Source organism: Erinaceus europaeus, chromosome 19, assembly GCF_950295315.1.
Source record: "Erinaceus europaeus chromosome 19, mEriEur2.1, whole genome shotgun sequence".
In the NCBI taxonomy this organism is placed as follows: Eukaryota; Metazoa; Chordata; class Mammalia; order Eulipotyphla; family Erinaceidae; genus Erinaceus; species Erinaceus europaeus.
The window spans coordinates 7,754,672-7,776,822 of record NC_080180.1 but is presented as its reverse complement, the minus strand read 5'-3'; the positions used below and the strand labels follow the sequence as shown (position 1 = coordinate 7,776,822).

General features: G+C 45.5%; 2 protein-coding genes across 5 annotated transcripts in view; one reads left to right on the top strand and one right to left on the bottom strand.

Annotated features, from left to right (window-relative positions):
- Window positions 1-1,306: 1,306 nt before the first annotated feature.
- Window positions 1,307-21,372, bottom strand: BROX (BRO1 domain and CAAX motif containing). 3 transcript variants are annotated; one of them, XM_007521307.3, is made up of 13 exons: window positions 20,801-21,372; window positions 16,616-16,732; window positions 15,691-15,797; window positions 14,468-14,564; window positions 13,285-13,380; window positions 11,836-11,908; window positions 10,801-10,906; window positions 9,235-9,324; window positions 7,476-7,561; window positions 5,850-5,931; window positions 4,820-4,970; window positions 4,170-4,329; window positions 1,307-2,995 (listed from the first exon to the last, which is right to left on the bottom strand). In XM_007521307.3, exons 1-13 carry the CDS (start codon window positions 21,370-21,372, stop codon window positions 2,909-2,911), a joined length of 1,824 nt encoding a protein of 607 aa, XP_007521369.2. In that variant the 3' UTR covers window positions 1,307-2,908. The 3 variants fall into 3 exon arrangements, with proteins under 3 accessions (XP_007521369.2, XP_060034456.1, XP_060034455.1); XM_060178473.1 differs by lacking the exon at window positions 20,801-21,372 and adding an exon at window positions 20,070-20,090; XM_060178472.1 differs by lacking the exon at window positions 20,801-21,372 and adding an exon at window positions 17,553-17,707.
- Window positions 21,345-22,151, top strand: part of AIDA (axin interactor, dorsalization associated) — a 40,278-nt gene continuing 39,471 nt past the window's right edge. For both annotated transcript variants that reach the window (XR_009546299.1, XM_007521310.3), the window contains exon 1: window positions 21,345-21,480. Coding sequence is in view for 1 of the 2 variants with exons in the window: in XM_007521310.3 (XP_007521372.1) it covers window positions 21,371-21,480 (110 nt within the window). In the remaining variant the exon portion in view is untranslated. The remainder of the gene's footprint in view (window positions 21,481-22,151) is intronic.

Sequence of the window (22,151 nt, the reverse complement as noted above, 5' to 3'; positions counted from 1 at the left end):
GCATGTTAACATGTACAAGGACCCTGGTTCAAGCTCCCAACCCCAGCTGTGGGGGAGAAAGCTTCATGAGTGGTGAGACAGTGCAGCAGACGTCTCTATCTCCCTACTCTTCACCTGTCAATACCCAGTAAATAATAAAGTAGTCCTGTAGGTGGCACAGCAGATAAAGCACTGGACTCTCAAGCAGGAGTTCAATCTCCAGCACACCACAGGGCATGTACCAGTGATAGCTGGTTCTTTTTTTTTTTTTTAACTTTATTCCCTTTTGCTGCCCTTGTTTATCATCGTTGTTATTGCTGTCGTTGTTGAATAGGACAGAGAGAAATGGAGAGGAGGGGAAGACAGAAGGGGAAAGATAGACATCTGCAGACCTGCTTCACCACCTGTGAGGTGACCCCCCTGCAGGTGAGGAGCCTGGGGCTCGAAGCGGGACCCTGATGTCAATCCTTATGCTTTGCGCCATGTGTGCTTAACCCACTGTACCACCGCCCGGCTCCCCTCTCTCTCTCTCTCTTATTTGGATAAGACTGAGAGAAATTGAGAGAGGATGAGATAGGGAGGGAGAAAGACAAGAGACTCCTGCATACCTACTTCAATGATTCAAGCGACCCCTCTGCAGGTGGGGAGCTGGGGGCTTTAACCTGGATCCTTGAGCTTTGAACTGTGTGAGCTTCACACGGTGTGCCACCGCCCAGCCCCCATCTGTTTCTCTCTTCCTATCTCATTAATAAATTAAAAAATATATGAAAACAGTGTTAACATTGAAATCCCAATGCAGTTTTAAGTAAAGTTACTTTTATTTTCATAAATAATTCATTATGCAAACAACAGCAGGATGTTAGTTCATTCCTGATTTAAAATAAACATGGAATGTATGTAGTAACCAGTGACCTTTCTCTAGATTTGTTAACCCCCAATCTCCCAACACCATTTCAAAGATTTTATATATATATATATATATGATATTTTAGTCACAAGAGTCATCTTTGATGAGTCACAGAGTATTTATTATGTGCTTATGTCAAAGCTGTCAATGACTGGTTAAAAGCAATTACCAGTATTGACTGCATATTACAAAGCACTGAGCTTACTGTAAGCTTTCATTCCAGATATGGTAGTGGGAAGTGTAAAAATGTAGAGGTGAAAACTTCTATGTGACCAGGCTCATGGGCACAGGTGCCTAAGGTAGGTAGGTCCCCCAAGTGGACAGAAATAAACAGGCATCAATGCTGTTTAAAGGCTGGTCAGCAGAGGCATACAGCAGACTGAAAGACAGCTCATGTTTTTAGTTATGTATCACACAAAATACAGTGAAATTTAAGACTTTATTTTTCTGTAGACAGCAAAATGTTACCACTCCACTAACTCTGGCAACTGTGGATTAAAATATACTGCAAGCAGTGATTAAATCAACATTTTCATATATTAAAAAAAAAAATCTCACTGATACTATGCAACATTTTTAAAAGTGTCAACGATGACTTGTCATCACCTACTTGATTACAGACTGATTCTGATATGCAGTCTACTTATTCTCCATGATCAAAGCTTACTCCTAGAGTTCAATACTTTATGTAGGTTTTCCTCACAGGGTCGCTGTGTGGATCCAATGATTCATTAAGTGCTCAGCACAGTTAACTCTCAACATAGACTATTATGACTTCTAATAAGTGAACCGACCAGTCAGTCACCTCTAATAGGAAAACTAGTTAATGCCTCAGGAGGTAATCAAAAGATAATCCTACAGTCGTTTTACGTTTGTTAAAGTACTACATAAATCCACTATTCCCCAAGTTTATATATATATGCTAAGCTAAGCTAAGCTTCAAGTATTTCAAGCTATCTTTAAGATCAGACTATGTTTGCTCTCTTAAGTTTTTGCTCTGGAATCTGGCCTCAAACAATACAGCTCTGTGAAGTTATGCCGATGACAAAACTGTATGAAAACAACATATATAGAAGGTTGACAAATGCATTTACTGTAACTTCTGTGACAAAGAAGTCAATTGCCAGTGTAATTCAGGACAACTTATCTCTTTTAGGTTACAGGTATTTTAATTTACATGTGATTCTTTGGTTTCTACAAAAGCATTTCATTCTGTTTATTCTCCTGTAGAAACACCAAGAGCTGTGTCCTTAAAAATAAATAGAAAAGTACTTGTAAAAAAAAAATCTTTGTAGGTTTACTGAGACTGAAATGAAGTGTAGAACTACTAAGAGTAAGTTCTTGAATAGTCTTGATATACCTGTGATTGAGCTTAATTATGTATTCTAACATATCTAAGGGATCTGTTATGAAGATTTTATCTTTCATTGTAAATGCTTTTTTCACCAGAAAAGACAACAAAACATGACAAGTTTGCCACAATCCTGGCATCTAACAAGAAGAAGAATAAATGCCCTTTGTGAAGACAGAAAAACGTAACTGTGGGCTGCGGAGATAGCAGAATGGTTCTGCAAAAGACTTTCATACCTAAGTTCGTTCCTGGGTTCAATCTCACCATCAGCCAGAGCTGAGCAGTGCTCTGGTCTCTTGTTCTCTCTCTAGACCTTTTTTCTCATTAAGATAAATAAGATATTTTAAAAAAGAAAAACAGACTCTATTATCCTAAAGACATTACTATCTAGTGTTTGAAAGGGGAAAAAAAAAAGACAAGTCGCCACCACCCCCAACCCCATGCCAATGCCGATATGCCCTTCAGAGGCCCAATGAACTCTTGCCCGTGTTGTCCTGAATATCTGGAATATCTCCACTATCCAGGAAATGAAGAGTAAGCTGAAGGCAGACTCCCACTGAATGCACCAAGTCACCCCGTAGGCTTCAGAGAGACCATCCAAGAGAGGGCAGGTGGTGTTCCCGGGCCGACGCCGCCATCTCGCCTCTCCCAGCAGAGACAGCAGTGACCATCTAGGAGACGGTGCAGCCAGTGTCCTTCTGAGGTTTGACATCTGGCTCTTTCATAGGTTTCACTGCTTCTTCTGCTTTGGGTTTGGCCTAGAGAGAAAGGGGGGAAAATGCAGTGTGAGTTCATACACTGAGACACAGCAAACTCATACTGGCTTCCTTTCCATTTACTCAGCACTGAGGTTAACAAAGCCGTCAAAAGATTAACAACGCCTTAGGTGCTTGCATCTAAGCCAGGGAAGATAAAAGCCCAGGTGGCAGGGAAGTCAGAGGAATGACTCTTGCTTGCTCTGGGCCAGGAGAGGGATGGAGCTAATATAGAACAGTAAATCTGAAATAACTTACGATAGTCATGAGGCAGCTTATAAGGCATTATTTGAAAGACTAAACAGGATATAAAGACGGTCATGCTAAGAAAAAATGGTTGCAGTGTGGGCTGGAAATTATCTCTTGAAGGGCCGGTTAAGTGCACGCACTACAGTGTGCACAGACCTGGGTTCAAGCCCCTGGTCTCCACCTTCACAAGTGGTGAAGCAGAGCTGCAGGTGTCTCTGTCTCTCTCCTCTCTATCTTCTTTCCTCCTCCTCTCACTTTGTCTCTATCCAATAATAAATAAAAATCTTTAAAAAAAAACTATTAGAAAAAACAAATTATCTTGCTCTTAGATGGTTTCATAAAATGTCGAAATGGTCAAATCCTCAAACATCCTGTATGATGCTAGATCAAAGGAAGAGTAATGCCATAACAATACAAACAATGGTGAACCAGTTTTTGATTCTCTTCCCACACTCTTCTCAAAGGAAAGACTAAGACATTGTCAGAAGGTAAGATAGAATGTTAAAAATATCAGTTAGTTATGTAGAGAACCAGAAGATAACTTAAGGCATAGAGACCTTACCTCTGAGAGTTCTAGAGCAATTAGATAAACATGGTATCTACTTAGATAATTATTAAAGTGCTAGGTCAGAACTATCTTTTTAAATTCCAGAGTTTTATTTTTAATTTACTTATTTTTGATAGGATAAAGAGAAAGTGAGGGGGGTAGAAGGCAAAGGAGAATAAGAGGGAGAGACCTGCAACACTGCTTACCTACTGGTGAAGTCCGTCCTCCCTCTCCCCTCAGCCCTGCAAGTTGGGATCGGGGCCTTGAACCTAGGTTCTTGCTCAGTAACGTGTGTGCTCAACCAGATAGGTACTGCCCAGTCCCTGCATTCTCTTTTTAAACTTCTGTTAACAGAAAAACAACAGACACCCAATCTCATACACTGTCATCCTTGGGTCTTCTGGTGAGATCAAAAGCTGCCAACATCTCTGGTGTCCAGTTTGTACTTGTAGGAGGAAATTCGAAAGGGACAGGTTCTACAAGGCCGTAATTTGCTTTGAGTTCTAGCTGTGGGGCTTCCGCGGGAACTTTTTGGAAGTAACTGCAATTAAAAAAAAAAAAAAAAAGCTGTTCATGTTGTCACTATTGAGTAGCTACTGTGCTCAAAGTCAGTGTAGACCATGACAGTCAGTGCTCAACTCCAGTGCGACCTGACAGAGTCTCCAGGAGCAGAAACTAAGATATTACTGAAACCTACTCAACATTTAAGCTGTGTAGTTATATATATATATATATATATTATTATTATTATCATTATTATGCTGCGGAGTTGGGGCCTTTTGCATGCACAGTGGCACTGCTCTGGGAGGCTTTTTCATTGAGACACACGCACATGCACATGTACACGCGCGCATGCGTGCGCGCGCACACACACACACACACACACACACACTCCCAAGATGCTGCAGCACCTGCCCTGTGGAGCTGGAACCCTGGCTGGCCTGCATGGCAAGGCAAATACCACACCCAGTGAGCTCTCTGCTCAACCCCCTTCCATGAACAATTACCAATTAATACTGAGCTGTACTTACATAAATCCATTTTCTCTCTGACATTTTTCTAGGGTATTTTTCACAAGACTCCCCAGTTTCCTAAAGAACAAGTGTCCTGAGGGTTTGACTGTTGGCCCAGGCCCTTTGGTTTCTCCGTATTCTTTGCATAATGCTTCTGCCTTGGCGAAATCTGCATGTGAAAGGAACATAAAGTTGAGTTGTAATTATTGGTCTCTACTAAAAAGGCTTTATGTAAGAGATGGCAGAAAATCTTACAATGCTTCACCTACTGTGATAGCAATACAAAGGATAATGTAAAGGGAAAGGGGTACTTAGAAAAAAAAACACAACTTTTTTATTGTCACCAGGATTATCGCTGGGGCTAAATGCCTGCCACACAAATCTACTGCTCCGGGCACCCTTTCCCTCCACTACCCTCTGACAGGATAGAGAGAAACTGAGAAGAGACAGGGAGATGGGGAGGGAGACAGAGAGACACCTGCAGTACTTGCCTTAGCGATCATGAAGATTGGCCCCTGCAGGTGGGGAGCCGGGGCTAGAACCGGGATCTTTACGCTGGTCCTTGTGCTTTGCGCCACCTGCACTTAACCCACTGCGCCACTGCCCGACCCCTGAGATGACTATTTCTATAGATCTGAGGTTTCTGAAACATTATTTTTTCTTTTCTCCAATTACCTCATTCATTCCCATTTCATGAAATTAGCTCAAATGTCTTCAAACTTCCTATTCCCTGTTCATGATAAAACATTTCTTTTTGGGGCCACGTGGTGGCACACCTGGTTGAACACACATATTACAGTGCACAAGGACCCAGGTTTGAGCCCCTGGTCCCCACCTGCAGGGGGAAAGCTTTGCAAGTGGTGAAGCAGGGCTGCAGGTGTCTCTCTGTCTCTCTCCCTCTCTGTCTCCCCCTACCCTCTCGATTTCTGTCTCTATCCAATAAATAAAGATAACAATAAACTTTAAAAAATAAAATAAAACAAATAACGTATTCAAAAAAAGCCATTTCTTTTTGAGGTACAGTTAATATTCTGGTAAGAATACTTACATTTTTCTGCTTCTTGGAGAGATCTAACTGCTTCTCCACACTTATCACCTGACAACAGGGTCTGGCCGTGATAGCAGTAAGCCTGATTAAAGAGAAAAAAAAAAAAGTGCTTATTCTCTCAACTGGTTGATGCTTTCAGTACTATTCTACATGTGTGTCAGCCAGTCAAATGCCTGTCCACTACTTGAAATATGGGTACAACCCCTTACATTTCTTCACTTGAATAAGCTTTCTCATACCTGTTAGTATAAAACATGATTTTACATAGTATCCTTGAGTCAATCTCGCCTAATAACCCTGGAGTAAGAACAAGCAGTATTTGATGAAACCTGTTTTTAAAAGTTAGCACATAATGGAAAAAAAAGGAAATTACAGTGCTGAACAGAAAGGGGGGAGAAAAGCGGAGGGGACAGAAAAGTGTTGGGTTTTGAAGTTAAAAAATTAAACAGGGTTTAAAACAAATTTATCAGTCTAAAGCAAGACATGTTCCCTCTTTAAATTATCTCCATCAGGGAGTCGGGCGGTAGCGCAGGGGGTTAAGCGCATGTGGCACAAAGTGCAAGGACCAGCATAAGGATCTGGGTTCAAGCCCCAGGCTCCCCACCTGCTTTACCAGTGGTGAAGCAGATCTGCAGGTGTCTTATCTACCTCTCCCCTTGTCTTCCCCTCCACTCTCCATCCATCCAACAACAATGACATCAATAACAACAATAACTACAACAACAATAAAAAACAGAAGCAACAAAAGGGAAAATAAGCAAATATTTAAAAATAATTATCTACATCAACAGAGAGACTATGTGTAGTATCACATAAGAAATACAAGTATCAGGGGCCAGGCGGTGGTGCACCTAGTTAAGCGCACACAACATCATGTGCAAGGACCCAGGTTTAAGCCCTGGCTCCCCATCTGCAGGGAGAACACTTCACAAGTGGAGAAGAAGTACTGCAGGTGTCTCCCTCCCTCTTTCTCTATTTCTTCTTCCCTTCTCAATTTCTTTCTGTCCTATCAAATAAAAATAAATAAAAAAATTTTTAAAAATTGCCACCAAGAGTGGTGGATTCACCATGCAGGCGTGGATCCCCAGCAATAATCCTGGTGTAAATAAAATTGGGGTGAAAAAGAGAAAGAAAGAAACAAAGAAAGAAAAAGCATCTATACTCAGACCTTAAAAAAAAAAAGGGTTTTTTTGTTGTTGTTGTTGCTGTTTTAATGAGCTTGCACATCTTATGTTTATCTCTGGGTATATCAGATTGATAAGTAGCTTCCTAAAGGCGTTAGTTAATGATCTATCACCATCCCAGGGGACACAGTGTGTCATATTAAGACTGGAATTGATCGCTACCTTTTTTGATGTTCAGGCCAAACAACTGAAAGAACTCGTTCTCAGTAAATGAAAGGTTCTGTCTTGAGAGCAGACCTGAGTCGAGCAGCCCCATTGTTGCAGCCCAGTCTTACAATTGGACCTCGTCCCTTTCCACCCTCTTGAGCTCACAATGGCTGCACTGACAGGAAAGTTTCTGACTGCTGAGTTGTGAATGAACTCCAGCTAACTGACGGGCCTGGTACTCAAGGGGTGGGCAGGACAGTAACTGGCACTGGTTTTGACGACATAAGACACTTACGTAAGCTGTGTAGAAACACATTTTCAGGTGAAGATATTTCCTCCACTTCGCTGAGTATGCAGGGTCCAAACTGGATAAAGTATGATCTAAAGTTACATTTTAAAAAGCAAAATATAATTTCACCTTGATTCACTAAAAGGTTGCTTTAGTTCATGTGTTCAGAAGAAAAAAACATTTGAATCCAAAACTCAAGCATACGTACCTTTAAAACCTTGCTTTATTTACAGTAGCTTGTCTGCCGAAAATGACATTCAACTATATAATAAGACTGGCTGAATAACAGGACAGCTCTGTGGTTTAGTAAGTTTAAGACAAAGATGGGGCTCGAGAGGTGGCACAGTAAGGCACTGAACTAGGAAGCATAAAGTCCTGAATTTGATCATTAAAAAAAAAAAAAAAAAAGACGATAAAAACTTGAAAGGTCAAAGTCAGTTACCATCTCCCTCGCTCCTGAAATGTATAGCCTCGTCACCCGAGTCACACAGGGTGTGGGGGGGGCTCCTCTGCTCCCACATGGAACACGGCCAAACACATACAGGCACACAGCCTGCCAAATCTCTCAACACTCTTCTTTCTCTCTCTTCATATCCTCCTCTGCTGTCTTAGTCAAAACTCTCATCATTTCTTCCATGGACAGTAACAATCATTTCTTCCTCAGTGCTAAGCAAACCAGCCTTCACCTGCCAAATCCATTTCTCATCCAGAGAGGGCCTTCTTAGATTTAAATCTAATCACATCAGACTTCCTTTCCATCAGTTAATGGGTCCCAACTACCCACTGGGTAAAGGTCAGAAATCATCGTTAGGCCCATGCCTGCACAGGACTTTCCCACCCTTTCTCCTATCACTTGCCCTGTGTCAGCTCAAAGTTTCTGTCTAAAGGTCCCAGCCCGTGCAAAGTTCTTTTTTGTCTCTATACATACTACTTAAGTGTTCTCCTCACCCTATGCTTTTTTGGCCTCCAGGGTACATCTGGGGCTTAATGCCTGAACTATGAATCCACTGCTTCTAGCGGCCATTTCACCGTTGTTATTGCTGTCACTGTTGTTGTATATGACAGAGAAATCGAGAGAGGGGAAGATAGAGAAGGGGAGAGAAAAATAAACACCTGCAGACCTACTTCACCGCCTGTGAACCCCCTGCAGGTGGAGAATTGGGGGCTCGAACCGGGATCCTTACGCCGGTCCTTGTGCTTTGCGCTATATGAACTCAGCCAATGCTGTAAAACTCAAGTTCATGTCTCCAGAACATGGTTTCATTGGGGTACACGTCCTTAAACTATCAAACTGTTCTACTGATACCCAGCAGCTAAAATAGCGATCATCCTATATGTAGGAACACAGAGACATTTTTCCTAAGAAGTGAATGAAGAGAAGCATGGTTAATTCAGGAGACCCGAGTTCTAGACCCAGCTTTCCCCTCTAGTAGTTAAATCACAGGCCAGTTATATTCATTAACTCTTTGGATTTTCATTTCTTGTCTAAATAAGATTAGTAACTGTATGTTTGCTATAAAATTTCTAAAACGTTATTACCAGTTAGAAAGTATAGCAGCTTCCTTCCCCTTAGGAGTTATGCAGTTTATTAACTAAACAGCTCAAGGTGTTATTTTTTTAAATGAAATCAGTAAATCAATGCAGAGGATCTATTTTTCAAATCAAATTATCTGGTGTTGATTTTGTTTCATTTTTTTCTTGTGCCAGAAGCAAATAAATCTGAAAACATAAAGATGCTAAAGACAACATGAAGTTCTTTGCTCACCAGCTTTCTGATAGAAATTGGCTGTTTCATGAGCCAGCGCAGCAATTAGTCCTGGGGCGTGTCTGAGTTCGATTGCCCGAGCAATGGTCACTGTGGCCAAAACACAATGAAGTGAGTGCATTCACCTCAAGTTCCTCACAACAGCATCTCAAATTGACTTGGGATTTTAACAAAGTTGGTTAAAACATTTTTTTTTTTTTTTTTAGCAATTTACAGAGCATGCCAACATGAACATTGAGCATATTCAAAACTTTTTTTTTTTTTTAATATTTATTTATTCCCTTTTGGTGCCCTTGTTGTTGTAGCTATTACTTGTAGTTAATGCTATCGTCGTTGTTGGACAGGACAGAGAGAAAATGGAGAGAGGAGGGGAAGCCAGAGGGGGAGAGAAAGATAGATACTTGCAGACCTGCTTCACCACCTGTGAAGCGACTCCCCTGCAGGTGGGAAGCCGGGGGCTCGAACAGGGATCCTTATGCCAGTCCTTGCGCCTTACGCCACTGGCACTTAACCCGCTGTGCTACCGCCTGACTCCCCTTTTTTTTTTTTTAATGTTTTACTATAATTATTTAATTTGACAGCACAAAGAGAAATTGAGAGAGAATGGGGGAAGACAGACAGAAAAACCTGCAATACTGCTTCTCCGCTTGTGAAGCTTTCCCACTGTAGATGGGGATAAGTGGCTTGAACCTGGGTCTTTGTGCATAGTAACCTGTGCACTTAACCTGGTGCGCCACTGCCCAGTCCCTCAGAAACCTATTCTTAAGTGCTCTCATTACAGAAACCTATTTCTTAAATAAGTCACCAGCCACCTGCTAGGTAATCCCATAAATTATGATGGAAGAACAGCAGCAACAACAACAACAAACATACTTTCAGAGCACTGGAATTTAAAGAAAGAAAAAAATGAAATCCTACAAAGTATTTTAGTACTGTTTTTGCTTAAGTCTTCATTTGTATCACACCATTAAAAAGGTGATGATGTCAAGGTGAGTCTTCCACATAGTGGAAGAGGCCAAGAAGTTAAGTGAGGTGCAGAGAGAGAGAGAGAGAGAGAGGAGTTGGGAATAAACTGTTATCAGGAATGGCAGGGAGTCAAAATGCTCATACAGAGTCATTAAACTGCTTTTTTCTTTCTGTTTTTCCAAGCTTTATTTACTTTTCTAATTTAAAAAAAAAAAACAACAACACTTTATTTATTGGCTAGAGACAGCCAGAAACCGAGAGGTTGGGGGAGATAGAGAGGGAGAGATAAGAGACACTTGTAGCCCTGCTTCACCACTCGCAAAGCTTTCCCCCACAAGTGGGGGATGGGGGCTTGAACCTGGGTCCTTGCACACTGTAACAGGTGTGCTCAACCAGTTGCGCCACCACCCAGCCCCACAGAGCCGTTAAACTGTAAGGCCTTTTCTTACTAACTAAAAATGAAGACAAATGCTAGAGGTGAATACTTACTCATGACAAACTTCTCAAAACTTAAAACCCAGCTAATTCTGTTTAAAAGCAGAAAGAATTACATGCCAGCAGCCTTTCTAAAGCAGAGAAATCTTACAATATTTAGAATACCTTCTTGAGCTTCAGCTTGACACTGGACAACATAAGCTTCTATCAGCCGTGCCTCCAAATCTCTCCCCTTCTCTGCAGGCGTGATAAGGCGTGGGATGTGACTTTCCTAAAAGGGGAAAGTTTATGAAGGACTCCCATTTAAAAAAAATTTTATTTATTTTCTCTTTTGTTGCCCTTGTTTTTATTGTTGTTGTCATCGTTAGATAGGACAGAGATAAATGGAGAGAGGAGGGGAAGACAGAGAGGGGGAGAGAAATATAGACACCTGCAGACCTGCTTCACTGCCTGTGAAGCGACCCCCCCTGCAGGTGGGAAGCTGGGGCTTGAACTGGGATCTTTCCGCTGGTCCTTGTACTTCGTGCCACGTGCTCTTAACCCGCTGCACTACCGCCCAACTCCCAGGACTCACATTTTATTTTAACCCAGAAAATGTCACTGGAAGTTACAAGACTTTCAACTTAGAAATTTAGCAAAAATTTAGAGTACAGACAGAACTTGTCTGAGAGGAAGCAGTATTAAATTCACAGCAAACCAAAACTCCCACCAATTTAACACTTAAAGGTTATTATAAGCAGGGGCCGGGCCAAGGCTCACCGAGTTGAGTGCACATACTCCCATGCTGTCTGCTCAAGGACCCGGGTCTCAGTGCCGGCTTACCACCTGCGGGTGTGTGTGTGTGTGTGTGTGTGTGTGTGTGTGTGTGTGTGTGTGTGTGTGTGTGTGTGTGTGTGTGTGTGTGTGTGTGTGTGTGTGTGTGTGTGTGTGTGTGTGTGTGTGTGTGCGCGCGCGCGCGCACGCACACACGCGCGCGCGCTTGAAGTAGGTCTGCAGGTGTCGAAACTTCTCTCTCCTGCTCTATGACCCCTCCCTTGTTGATTATCTGTCTTAGCAATAAAAAGGAAAGGAAAAAAAAAAGGGAAAAGATGGCCACCACCAGGTGTGGTGGACTCAGTGCCAGCAACAAGATTCAATAACACTGGTGGCAATTAAAAAGAAAATACATATTTGTGTGTACACCTGTTATTACTACTTTACCTTTAAATGTTTGAAAATTCCAGCCGCAATTTTGAGGCTGCGATGGACTTCTTTTGCTTCATCTTCTGTTATGCTTAAAGACAGTGATTGCAAGAGTTAGAGGATGAGTCTCATTTCTGGTGTTAAAAATCAACACCAACATTACCGTCAGACCATGATTTAAGCAGTTAGGTTTCACACCATCAATTCTCTTCCTTTTAAAGAAAATCTAAAGGGGCATTTGAGAAAGTAACAAATGTTTGACAACATCCAAAGAGATGAAATGCAAATCAAAAGAGGAAGTAAAAGCTTGGATGGTGCCCAGCGGTGGTGCACCATGTAAATGCACGTGTTGCCATGAACAAGGACCTGGGTTCAAGCCCCCGACCATCATCTGCAGAGAGAAACCTTCGTGAGTGGTGAAGCAGTACTGCAGGTGTCTCTTTCTGTCTCTCTCTTCCTTTTCATCTTCTTAACCTCTCAACTTCTCTATCAAATCAAATAAGTAAAATATAACTACGTGTGTGTGTGTGTGTGTGTATTTATATACTTATATATATATATATGCTCCTACCTAGAAGTATAACCAAAGTTGTCTCTTATTTTTCCTGCCATATCCTCTATGTTAAATAAGCACAAAATTTTGGCACATCTGATTGAGCACACGTCACAGTACGTAAGGACCCAGGTTCAAGGCCCCCAGTTCCCACCTGCAAGGGGAAAGCTTTGCAAGTGGTGAAGAGGTGTTGCAGGAATCTGTCTCTCACCCTATCTCCCCTACCCTCTCAATTTCTGGTTACTTCTATCCAGTAAGTATAATAAAAAATTTTAAAAATAAGCACAAAATTTTATTATTTTTTAGAAATTTATTAATTTTATTATTTTTTAGAAATTTATTAATTGCGCCATGCACGCTTAACCCGCTGCGTTACCTCCCAACTCCCTGCTTATAATACTTTTTAATTTTTTTAATATTTATTTTCCCTTTTGTTGCCCTTGTTTTTCATTGTTGTTGTTATTATTGCTGTCACTGTTGTTGGATAGGACAGAGAAATAGAGAGAGGAGGGGAAGACAGAGAGGGGGAGAAAAATATAGACACCTGCAGAGCTGCTTCACTGCCTGTGAAGTGACTCCCCTGCAGGTGGGGAGGCGGGGGCTCAAACTGAGATCTTAACTCCAGTCCTTGAACTTTGTGCCACCTGCACTTAACCTGCTGCGCTACGCCCGACTCTTGGTACTCTTGTTTAGCCAGCTCTTCAATCTTCTCCTTTGGTTGTAGGTCTTATTTTCCCAAGAGAAGTTATTAAATTTCTTGACACTGGGCTCAGACTTCTGACAGGTGAAATAGCTGAGGCAGCACCTCATTTGTCAGAAGTGATGCTTTTCATCAACAGACTAAATGTCCTGATAATGCAGCTCCACACACTTAACAATTATTTCGTGTGCACAGCCCTTCCCATCTAACTTACTTTTCCTTTCCAGCCAGCCTCGAAGCATATTTGGTGTACCACAAAGCAACATTGAATCCCATGGAAATCAACTCAAAAACAGCATCCTGCTGGGCACTAGAATTAGAAACATTAAATTCAGTCAATGACCGAGCCATCTCTATTAGAATCTTACTACACATCCAAGACAAAACACTGCTGCAAGATCTATGTGAATTCCAAGTCCAAGTCCACAGGCCTTTCCCAGTAAAGCCTGCTCTAGTCTCTTAGCAATCCCCCATCCCCTCATTTACGATTCTGAAGCAAACTGAGAACATATATGAGTCTTGAAATAACCCAATGATGTAAGAAGAAGAGTCACTAAATAAAAATTTGCCACCACTGAACTGTTTCCTGTTATAATTAGATGTCTTGCACTTGCTCAAGTGAATGATGGCACAGTTCTGAGGAGAAGTTTTTAAAAAAAAGCAGAAGCAGTGAAGAAAAACAAGGAAACACACACTGTGAGTCAAAAGAAAATAACAGAGTTGAGGTGAGAAAAGAACAAAGACTTTTGAACTAGCCATCAAAAAAAGAACGGAGGGGAGAAACCAAAATTCTGTCCTGAGTGAAAGAAGCAAGCAAAGACTGAAAACTAGGTTTGGATTCTAAATTCTCAAACCATTCTATAACTTTTAATTATTAAAAGGCAAAACTTTTTAGTTCAAGTTATCATTTACACTTAGTATTTCAAAAACAGATTTGATCCAGAAAAAGCGAATGATATCTTAACAGGATGAAAAATTCAGGTCAAGGGAGCCGGGTGGTAGCGCAGCGGGTTAAGCGCAGGTGGCGCTAAGCGCAAGGACCGGCAACCGGCATGAGGATCCCGGTTTGAGCCCCCGCTCCCCACCTGCAGGGGAGTCGCTTCACAGGCGGTGAAGCAGATCTGCAGGTGTCTGTCTTTCTCTCCTCCTCTCTGTCTTCCCCTCCTCTCTCCATTTCTCTCTGGCCTATCCAACAACGACAACATCAACTACAACAACAATAAAAGGGCAACAAAAGGGAAGATAAATAACAATCACCAAAAAAAAAAAAAAAAGAAAAATTCAGGTCAAATATTTTCAGTTATCTAGAGTTTCCTGATAGGAGAAAATGTTGTCCAGCTTGTATTTTATTCTTCAGATACTGAGGGTAGGAGTCAATCACTATTGGCACTGCTTACCTTGGAACCTGTCCTTGTAATGTATCGGTCCACTTGAAGTTCTGAATATATCTTAATTTGCTTTCTTGGGTAGATTCATCTAACGAATTTATGAAACCTGTAGGATGGTACAAAGTATTTCAGTTTTATAAAAATACAAAGTAGGGCTGGCAAAACAGCTCACAAAGATAGTGCACTGCTCTGCCAGCCGGCCCCCACCACATTCAAGGAAGCTTCAGTGCTGTGGTCTCATTCATTCTGTCCCTCTACTTCTGTCTCTACCTAATTAGAAATAAAATTAAAAAAAAAAAAACCTTCAAAAGAAAAGGGGGTCAGGTGGTAAGCAGGTTAAGCACACATGGTGCGAAGCACAAGGACCAGCATGGGGATCCTGGTTCCAGCCCCCAGCTCCCCACCTGTGTGGGGGGGTTTGCTTCACGGGAGGTGAAGCAGGTCTGCAGGTGTCTGTCTTTCTCCCTTTGTCTCCCCTCCTCTCAATTTTTCACTGTCCTATCCAACAACAACAGCAGCAATGACAACAATAATAATGACAACAACAAGGTCAACAAAATGGGAAAAATGGCCTCAAGGAGCAGTGGATTCATAAGTGTAGGCACCGAGCTCCAGCAGTAAGCCTGGAGGCGAAAAAATAAAAAAAGAAAGAAAAAAAGAAAAATGCAGGATATTATATTTAAATGATTTTTAGATGAGCTTTTACAAGTATCTGAGCTCCAAGTCCCTCTTATTTTATTTTATTTTTTAGATAGAAACAGAGTAGCTGAGAGTTAGAGACCACAGCAGTAAAGCTTCAATGCGGAGGGGCTGGGCTCAAACCTGGGTGGTACACACGACAAAGCAACGCACAGTCCAAGTGCTCAGCAGCCCACCTCTCTCCCTTCTTATAACTCAGCCCCTTCTCCTAGCAGAATATGGTTAATTTTCAAAACTTAAGAAGGTTACACACCACTGTTAAGAGTTGCCAATCACTGAAGCTCGAGCATACCACAGAAAACAGTCTAGAAAAATCAGAGAGTCTATACCTGAGAAATCTACAACTGTTTCTTTCACCAGAGCACTGCTCCGCTCTGGCTGAAGGTGATGCTGGAGACTGAACTTCACTAGGACCTCTGGCATCTCAGGCATCAAAGTCTTTTTGCAGTACCATTAGATTACCTTCCTGGCCAGCCCCAGAACTGAGAATTTCTGTCCTTTTGAAGTTCCTACCATTTATCTAAATGACTAACCTTGTAAAAGTGAAAAATAAGAGTCCGCTGCATTCTTCATGGTTTCTGGGGTACAGTTCAAGTCGGTGAACAGTTCCAGTAATCTTGCTCTGGATGATCTCAAGTCACTTTCAAGAGACAGAAAGCCAGTCAAGTTAATCAGCTGCTAAGGCGGGTTCTGGAGCCCAATCCCCAAACAGAAAGGGGCCATTTTCCCCATGCCAGCAAGCAACTGACACCCACTGGAGGCTCTTTTTCTTTTTAATTGGGAAGGATTCATGACTAATGTACATGCAGTTGTCTGCACATGTATAAAACTTCAGTCTTCTGCCAAACTCTGCTGCAGTCAGCCCTCTCCCGCCATCAAGCACCAGGACCTGAAAGCTGCCTCCCCCACTTGGTGCACCAGCTGCAGATTCTACCACTCAACTCAGTGCTGACAGCGCTGAACAGGGAGAGGGAGAAGGGCCACAACGTGCTCAACAGGATGCCCCTTTCCGCACATGCTCACCAACCAGGAAGCTCTCTAAGACCCTGTGCCTTTGCAGATTTGTTTGGGGCGTCCCCAGGAAGTGGGTCAAACCAGGCCCTGGCTCATGGGAATATGTGCACCCTTGAGGTCTCATTTATGTTTGCACATGGCTCAGCTTCGTGTCCAATCCTAGACTTAGACCACCAGCTCTAAGCCTCGGGCCAATAACTGGACGTATTCCTATTCTACATCTAATTTCAGAAGGGCACTTCGTCAGGGTTCCAGAAGTCACATAACAGGGACAATGACTGTAGACATTCCAAGTGTATGTCAACCCCTCACATGACACCATATAAAAAGTCAAAGGGTAAGGGCTGTTTGTCACAGACTCAGACCCCAAGAGGTCTGACCAGGAGGTAGACCAGGAGGGCTTGAGGGCTCGAGTAATATCTGCTGAGACTGAACAGGACCCACCTGCACATTTTTGAAGCGGAAGGGCCAGTGACCACACCATAGTAGTTAAAGGAGACAGGCGCTGTGGCTTTTAATGGGTTCCTATGAAACCAGTGTGTCATTTTCTCTGGGTATTTTCTAAAAGGAAAAACAAAGTGCACAAAATCTAAGAACATCTAACGGTAACTCATGTAAACAATAAAAAAGCCCACACAGGGTATGTACATTTTCATGTGAAATAGATGAAACATAACAGATGTGGGCACTGGGCGGTGGCACACCTGGTGAAGTGCACAAATTATAGTGCACAAGGACCCGGGTTCAAGCCCCTGGTCCCCAACTGCAGAGGAGAAGCTTCAAGAGTGGTGAAGCAGGGCAGCATGTGTCTTTCTGTCTCTCTCTCTCTCTCCCCCTCTACTTCCTCCCCTCTCAATGGCTCTCTGTCTCTGTTATAATAAAAAACATATAATTATAAAAAGAATTTAAAACAAAATATGCTTCGTTGCTAAAAGTCAAATCTCTTAATCATGTATAACTAGTCTTTAGATTAAGCCTATAAAAAATTAAATCTGGGAGTGGGGCAGTAGCACAGTGGGTTAAGCGCAGGTGGCGCAGAACGCAAGGACCAGTGAAAGGATCCCGGTTCGAGCCCCTGGCTCCCCACCTGCAGGAGAGTAGCTTCACAGGCGGTGAAGCAGGTCTACAGATGTCTGTCTTTCTGTCCCCCTCTGTCTTCCCCATCTCTCTCCATTCCTCTCTGTCCTATCTAACAATGATATAAACAACAACAATAACTACAACAACAGTGAAAAACAAGGGCAACAAGAGAAAATAAATAAATAAATGTAAAAAAAAATTAAATTTTAGGGGGCGGGCGGCGGCACAGTGGGTTAAGTGCACAGGGCGTAAAGCATAAGGACCGGCATAAGGATCCCGGTTCGAGCCCCTGGCTCCCCACATGCAGGGGGTTGCTTTAGAAGCGGTGAAGCAGGTCTGCAGGTGTCTTATCTTTCTCTCCCTCTCTGTCTTCCCTTTCACTCTTCAGTTTTTTTCTATGCAAAAACAATAGCCATGGCAACAATAACAACAAGAAGCACAACAAAATTGGAAAAATGGCTTTCAGGAGCAGTGGATTCATAGTGCAGACACTGAGCTCCAGCAATAACCCTGGAGGCAAAAAAAAAAAAAAATTCAATTAAATTTGAAATTTTGAGGACATGCAGCCAGTTGAGTGCCCATGTTACTAAGCACAAGGACAAGGGTTCAAGCCCAGCTGCAGGAAGGAAACATCGCCAGGGGTGAAGCAGTGCTGCGGGTGCCTCCCTCACACATGCCCCCCTCTATTTCTCTCAGGCCTATCAAATAAAATAAATATAAAAAGTCAACTAAAGGAATTCAACCAGAGTAACTACAATGTTCACTGTACAGACGAAGAATGTCTAAATTTACTGTGTCGAATCATCTCCTGCTGGGAGGCAAGGACTTAGATGGTGATGTGTTGGCCCCATGGAAATTCAAGTTTAAACAAAATCACTTCCACATAGCTTGGTTTTGTTTCCAATGTCACCTGGGGCATCCCCTGTCACTACCTCCCTGAACCAATGTTAGAACAATCCACTGATTATAGACTTGATTTGACAGCGCAAATGAGAAGGGCACAGGACCAAATGACAGTGACTTCCAAAGCAGGCCGAATGCCTACTTGAAAGAAAAATTTAAATGACTTGTGAAAGCTAGTGATAACCAGTATTTTCAAGTAATACTATACTTGATCAACAACCTGACTCTAAAGATCATTTGAAAAACTACCTAAATGAAATGCCAATTTAAAAATTCCCTATGATTTTTCTAAGGTCTATTTCCTATTTTTTTATTATCTTTATTTATTGGATAGACAGCCAGAAATCCAGAGGGTAGGAAGAAACAGTTAAGGAGAGAGCGAGAGAGACAGAGAGACACCTGCAGCCCTGCTTCACCACCCGCAAAGTTTTGCCCCTGCAGGTGGCCAGACAGGAGCCGTGTTCCCTGCCTACTGTACCGTGTGCACCTAAGCAGGTGCGCCACCGCCTGGCCCCAGATTATTTATTTTCCTTTTTGTTACCCTTGTTGGTTTTGTTGTTGTTGTTATTAGTGTTGCTGTCATTCACTGTTGTTGAACAGAACAGAGAAGTGGCGGAGGGGAAGACAGAAAGGGGGAGAGAAAGATACCTGCAGACCTGCTTCACAGTTTGTGAAACTTTCACCCTGCAAGTGGGGTGGGGGCTTGAACCTGGGTCCTCGCTCCCTAGCATTCATGCTCTACCAACAGTGCCACCACCCGGCCTCAACTTTTATTATTGAAAATAAACATAAACCGTGGGCTGCACAGTATACAAAACACTCACTCTAAGCACCTCCCTAACAGCAAAACCAGCTATCAAGATCAACAGCTATTTAAAGGATACAAAACGCACTTTGGATGCATGCAAAAGAAAACCGAGCAGGCTCATTGACGACTCAAAACCTTTACCACTTCACAAGCAGTTTATACATATATTTATTTATTATTGGAGAGACAGTGAGAAATTGAGAGGGGAGGGGGAGGTAAAGAGGGAGACAGAGAGAGACACCATCACCACTCGTGAAGCCCCCCCCCCCCCCGCAGGTGGCTTGAACCTGGGTCCTCAGGCATTGTGATGTGTGCGCCAGCGCCTGGTCCCGCAGCAGCATCTTCTAGCCCTCGCTGGCCCTCAAGTCAACTCGTGCAGCATCGAGAGCCACAGTGACCAGACCTTCTAAGATTCAAGGCACACGAACCACTTGATGCGGTGAAACTTCTTTCTCTAAATACTCTTTTTAAAAATATTCATTTGGGGCCGGGTGGTGGCGCACCTGGTTAAGCGCTTGTAATACAATGCGCAAGGACCTGGGTTCCAGCCCCCGTCCCCACCTGCAGGGGGAAAGCTTTATGAGTGGTGAAGCAGGGCTGCAGGTGTCTCTCTGTCTCTCTCCCTATCATCCCCTTCCCTCTTGATTTCTGGCTGCCTCTGTCCAATAAACAAACATAACACAAAATTTTTTTTAAATATTTACTTATTCCCTTCTGTTTGTTGCCTTTGTTGTTTTATTAGTGTAGTTATTGTTGTTATTGATGTCATTGTTGTTGGATAGGACAGAGAGAAATGGAGAGAGGGGAAGACAGAGAGGGGGAGAGAAAGACAGACAACCTGCAGACCTGCTTCACCGCCTGTGAAGCGACTCCCCTGCAGATGGGGAGCCGGGGGCTCGAACCCGGATCTTTCCAGCGGTCCTTGCGCTCTGCGCCACCTGTGCATAACCCGCTGCGCTACCGCCCGACTCCCCTAAACACTCCTTCTCTTGTCTATTTCCAGGGCACTGCTCGGTTCCGGTTCCCGCTGCTGCCTGGGATTGAACCTGGGACCTCCAGTCATGAGAGTCCTTTACCCTAAACCGTCACCCCCGCCCCTGCAAATACCCTTTCCAGACGGGCTCTCACTTCCGCGTTGACGACAACTCGCCTGTATCTCCTCTGGGCCAGTGCTGCTTCCTCGGCTCCTGCCCCCCTGTCTGCAGCCCACCCCCAGGTCCAGCACCCTCACTTCCCAGGAATTCAAGGGCGTGGAATCAGACACACTCACCCACAGGTTCCGGGGTTGGGGGGCCTTCAGAACCAGACTGAGCCGGACACCTGCCTCGCACCCCGCCTCCAAAGGAGTCTGATCACCAACTAGGGAGTTGCCACCCAGGCGAACCCGGCCCTCTGGCAGATACCACCTACCTGAGCTGCACGCCCAGCTCCAAACATCCATTTCCTGTTTACCTCCAGCCTCTTCCGGCTGCGCCAAGCCCAGGCCAGGGGGTGGCCGTGCTGCGCAGGCGCGGAAGCCACGGCGCGCCTCTTTCCCTCACAGGCATTTTTATGGAATGCCGATGCTATTCACCGGAGCGGAATGCAGAATGGCCCCCCCCTTATCTTACAAGGCCCTGCAGCTGACTGTACGGAGAAGCACAAGAGATCGGGCCGATCTAGTTGTTCTAACGCTAGATTCCGGGAGCAATGATGGGGTTCCTTTTCCCTTTCTCCCAGGGACTTCTGCGGGCGACGACCCCGGAGTGTCTAGCGATGGTGTAAGAGGGGTGTGTGTGTGTGTGGGGGGGGGCTGGCCCTCCGGCTGGGGGCCACGGGGAAACGTTGCCATAACTCACCGGGTTTCCCCGTGTGGGCGGCGGCACTGCGGAGGGGAGCCCGGCGTCGTCCAAGTCCGCAGGCCAGACTGCCAAGGCGCCGCCGAAGCGGGAGGGGAGGGCGGCCGGGAGCGGCCGGAGGGCGGAAGCGCGAGCCGGGTCACGTGGGCGCGGCCGCCATGACGGCTCCCGAGGCGGAAGTGCGCGCCGCTCCGCGCGAGGGCGGCCGCCCAGGCCTCCGGGTCTCTCCGGACGCAGCCCTTGCTCTCGGTCCTCCCCGTGACGAGTCGCCCCTTCGTCACCCCCCCTCCGGCTCGTGCTCGGGGATGGGGCGCCGGCGTGGCGGGTCTCCCCGGCCGCGGCGGGCGCCGGCGTGGGGAGCGATGGCGTCCGCCGCCTAACGGGGCCGGCCGGGGGCGGGGCGTCGGGGGGCGGCCGCTCGGGCGCCGCCAAGTTTGGCTGTGGCGGCAAACGGGCTTGGGCGGCGGCTCCCGGGCGGGCGGCGGCGGGAGTGGGAGCGGCTCCTCCCGGCGCTGTTGATGTCGGGGCCCGGCCCGGGGACCATGGCGCCCTAGAGCGCGGGCAGCCGCCATGGCGGAGGGCACCCGGGGTCTGCTGCAGCGCTGGGGCGCCAGCCTGCGGAGGGGCGCCGACTTCGACTCGTGGGGCCAGCTGGTGGAGGCGATCGACGAGTATCAGATGTGAGTGCCGCGCCCGCCACCCCGCCGCCGGTCGACAGGTCGCGCCGGCTGCCTTTCCGGGCGCCCCCGGCCCCGCCGTCGCTGCCCCTCCCCCGCCGCCCCCTCGCCCCGTCGGCAGAACGGGCTGTCGTCCCCCCTCCGAGGACCCACGTGGCGGTGACCCGGGGTGACCCCCGGGGGGCGCCCCGAGCCCCTGTGGGTGTCCGGGGGGCCGTGAGTCGCCGGGCTGCGCGCCTTTGGGTGGGGCCGGCGCAGGATGCGAGCAGGAGGGGCGACCGTGCTCTCGGGGGGCTCCCCTCCCTCCCCTCCCTCCGGGCCGGGGGGCCGCTGCAGTTTCGGGGTGCAGGCGAGCGCCCGCCCCCGCCGGGGTCCCACCCCCGGGTGCCGTCTGGCTGCCTCCCCGCCGCCGCCGCCCCCCCACGCCCCCAAGTGCTCCTAGGGTGTTTTTGCGATTCAGAGACGGCATCTACGCAGGGTTTGGGTTTTGGTTTTTTTTTGTTTTGTTTTGTTTGTTTTAACAAAAGGAAAGAAAAAAGAAAGGCGTTCTGGGCTGCTGCGCCCCGTGCTGCAAATGCAAAGCCGCGCGGCCATCAAAAAAGCCACGGTCGCCCCCCCCCCCAGTGATGTCGGGGGGGGGGGATGGAGAGCAGGTTACGGGACGGGGGGGGGGG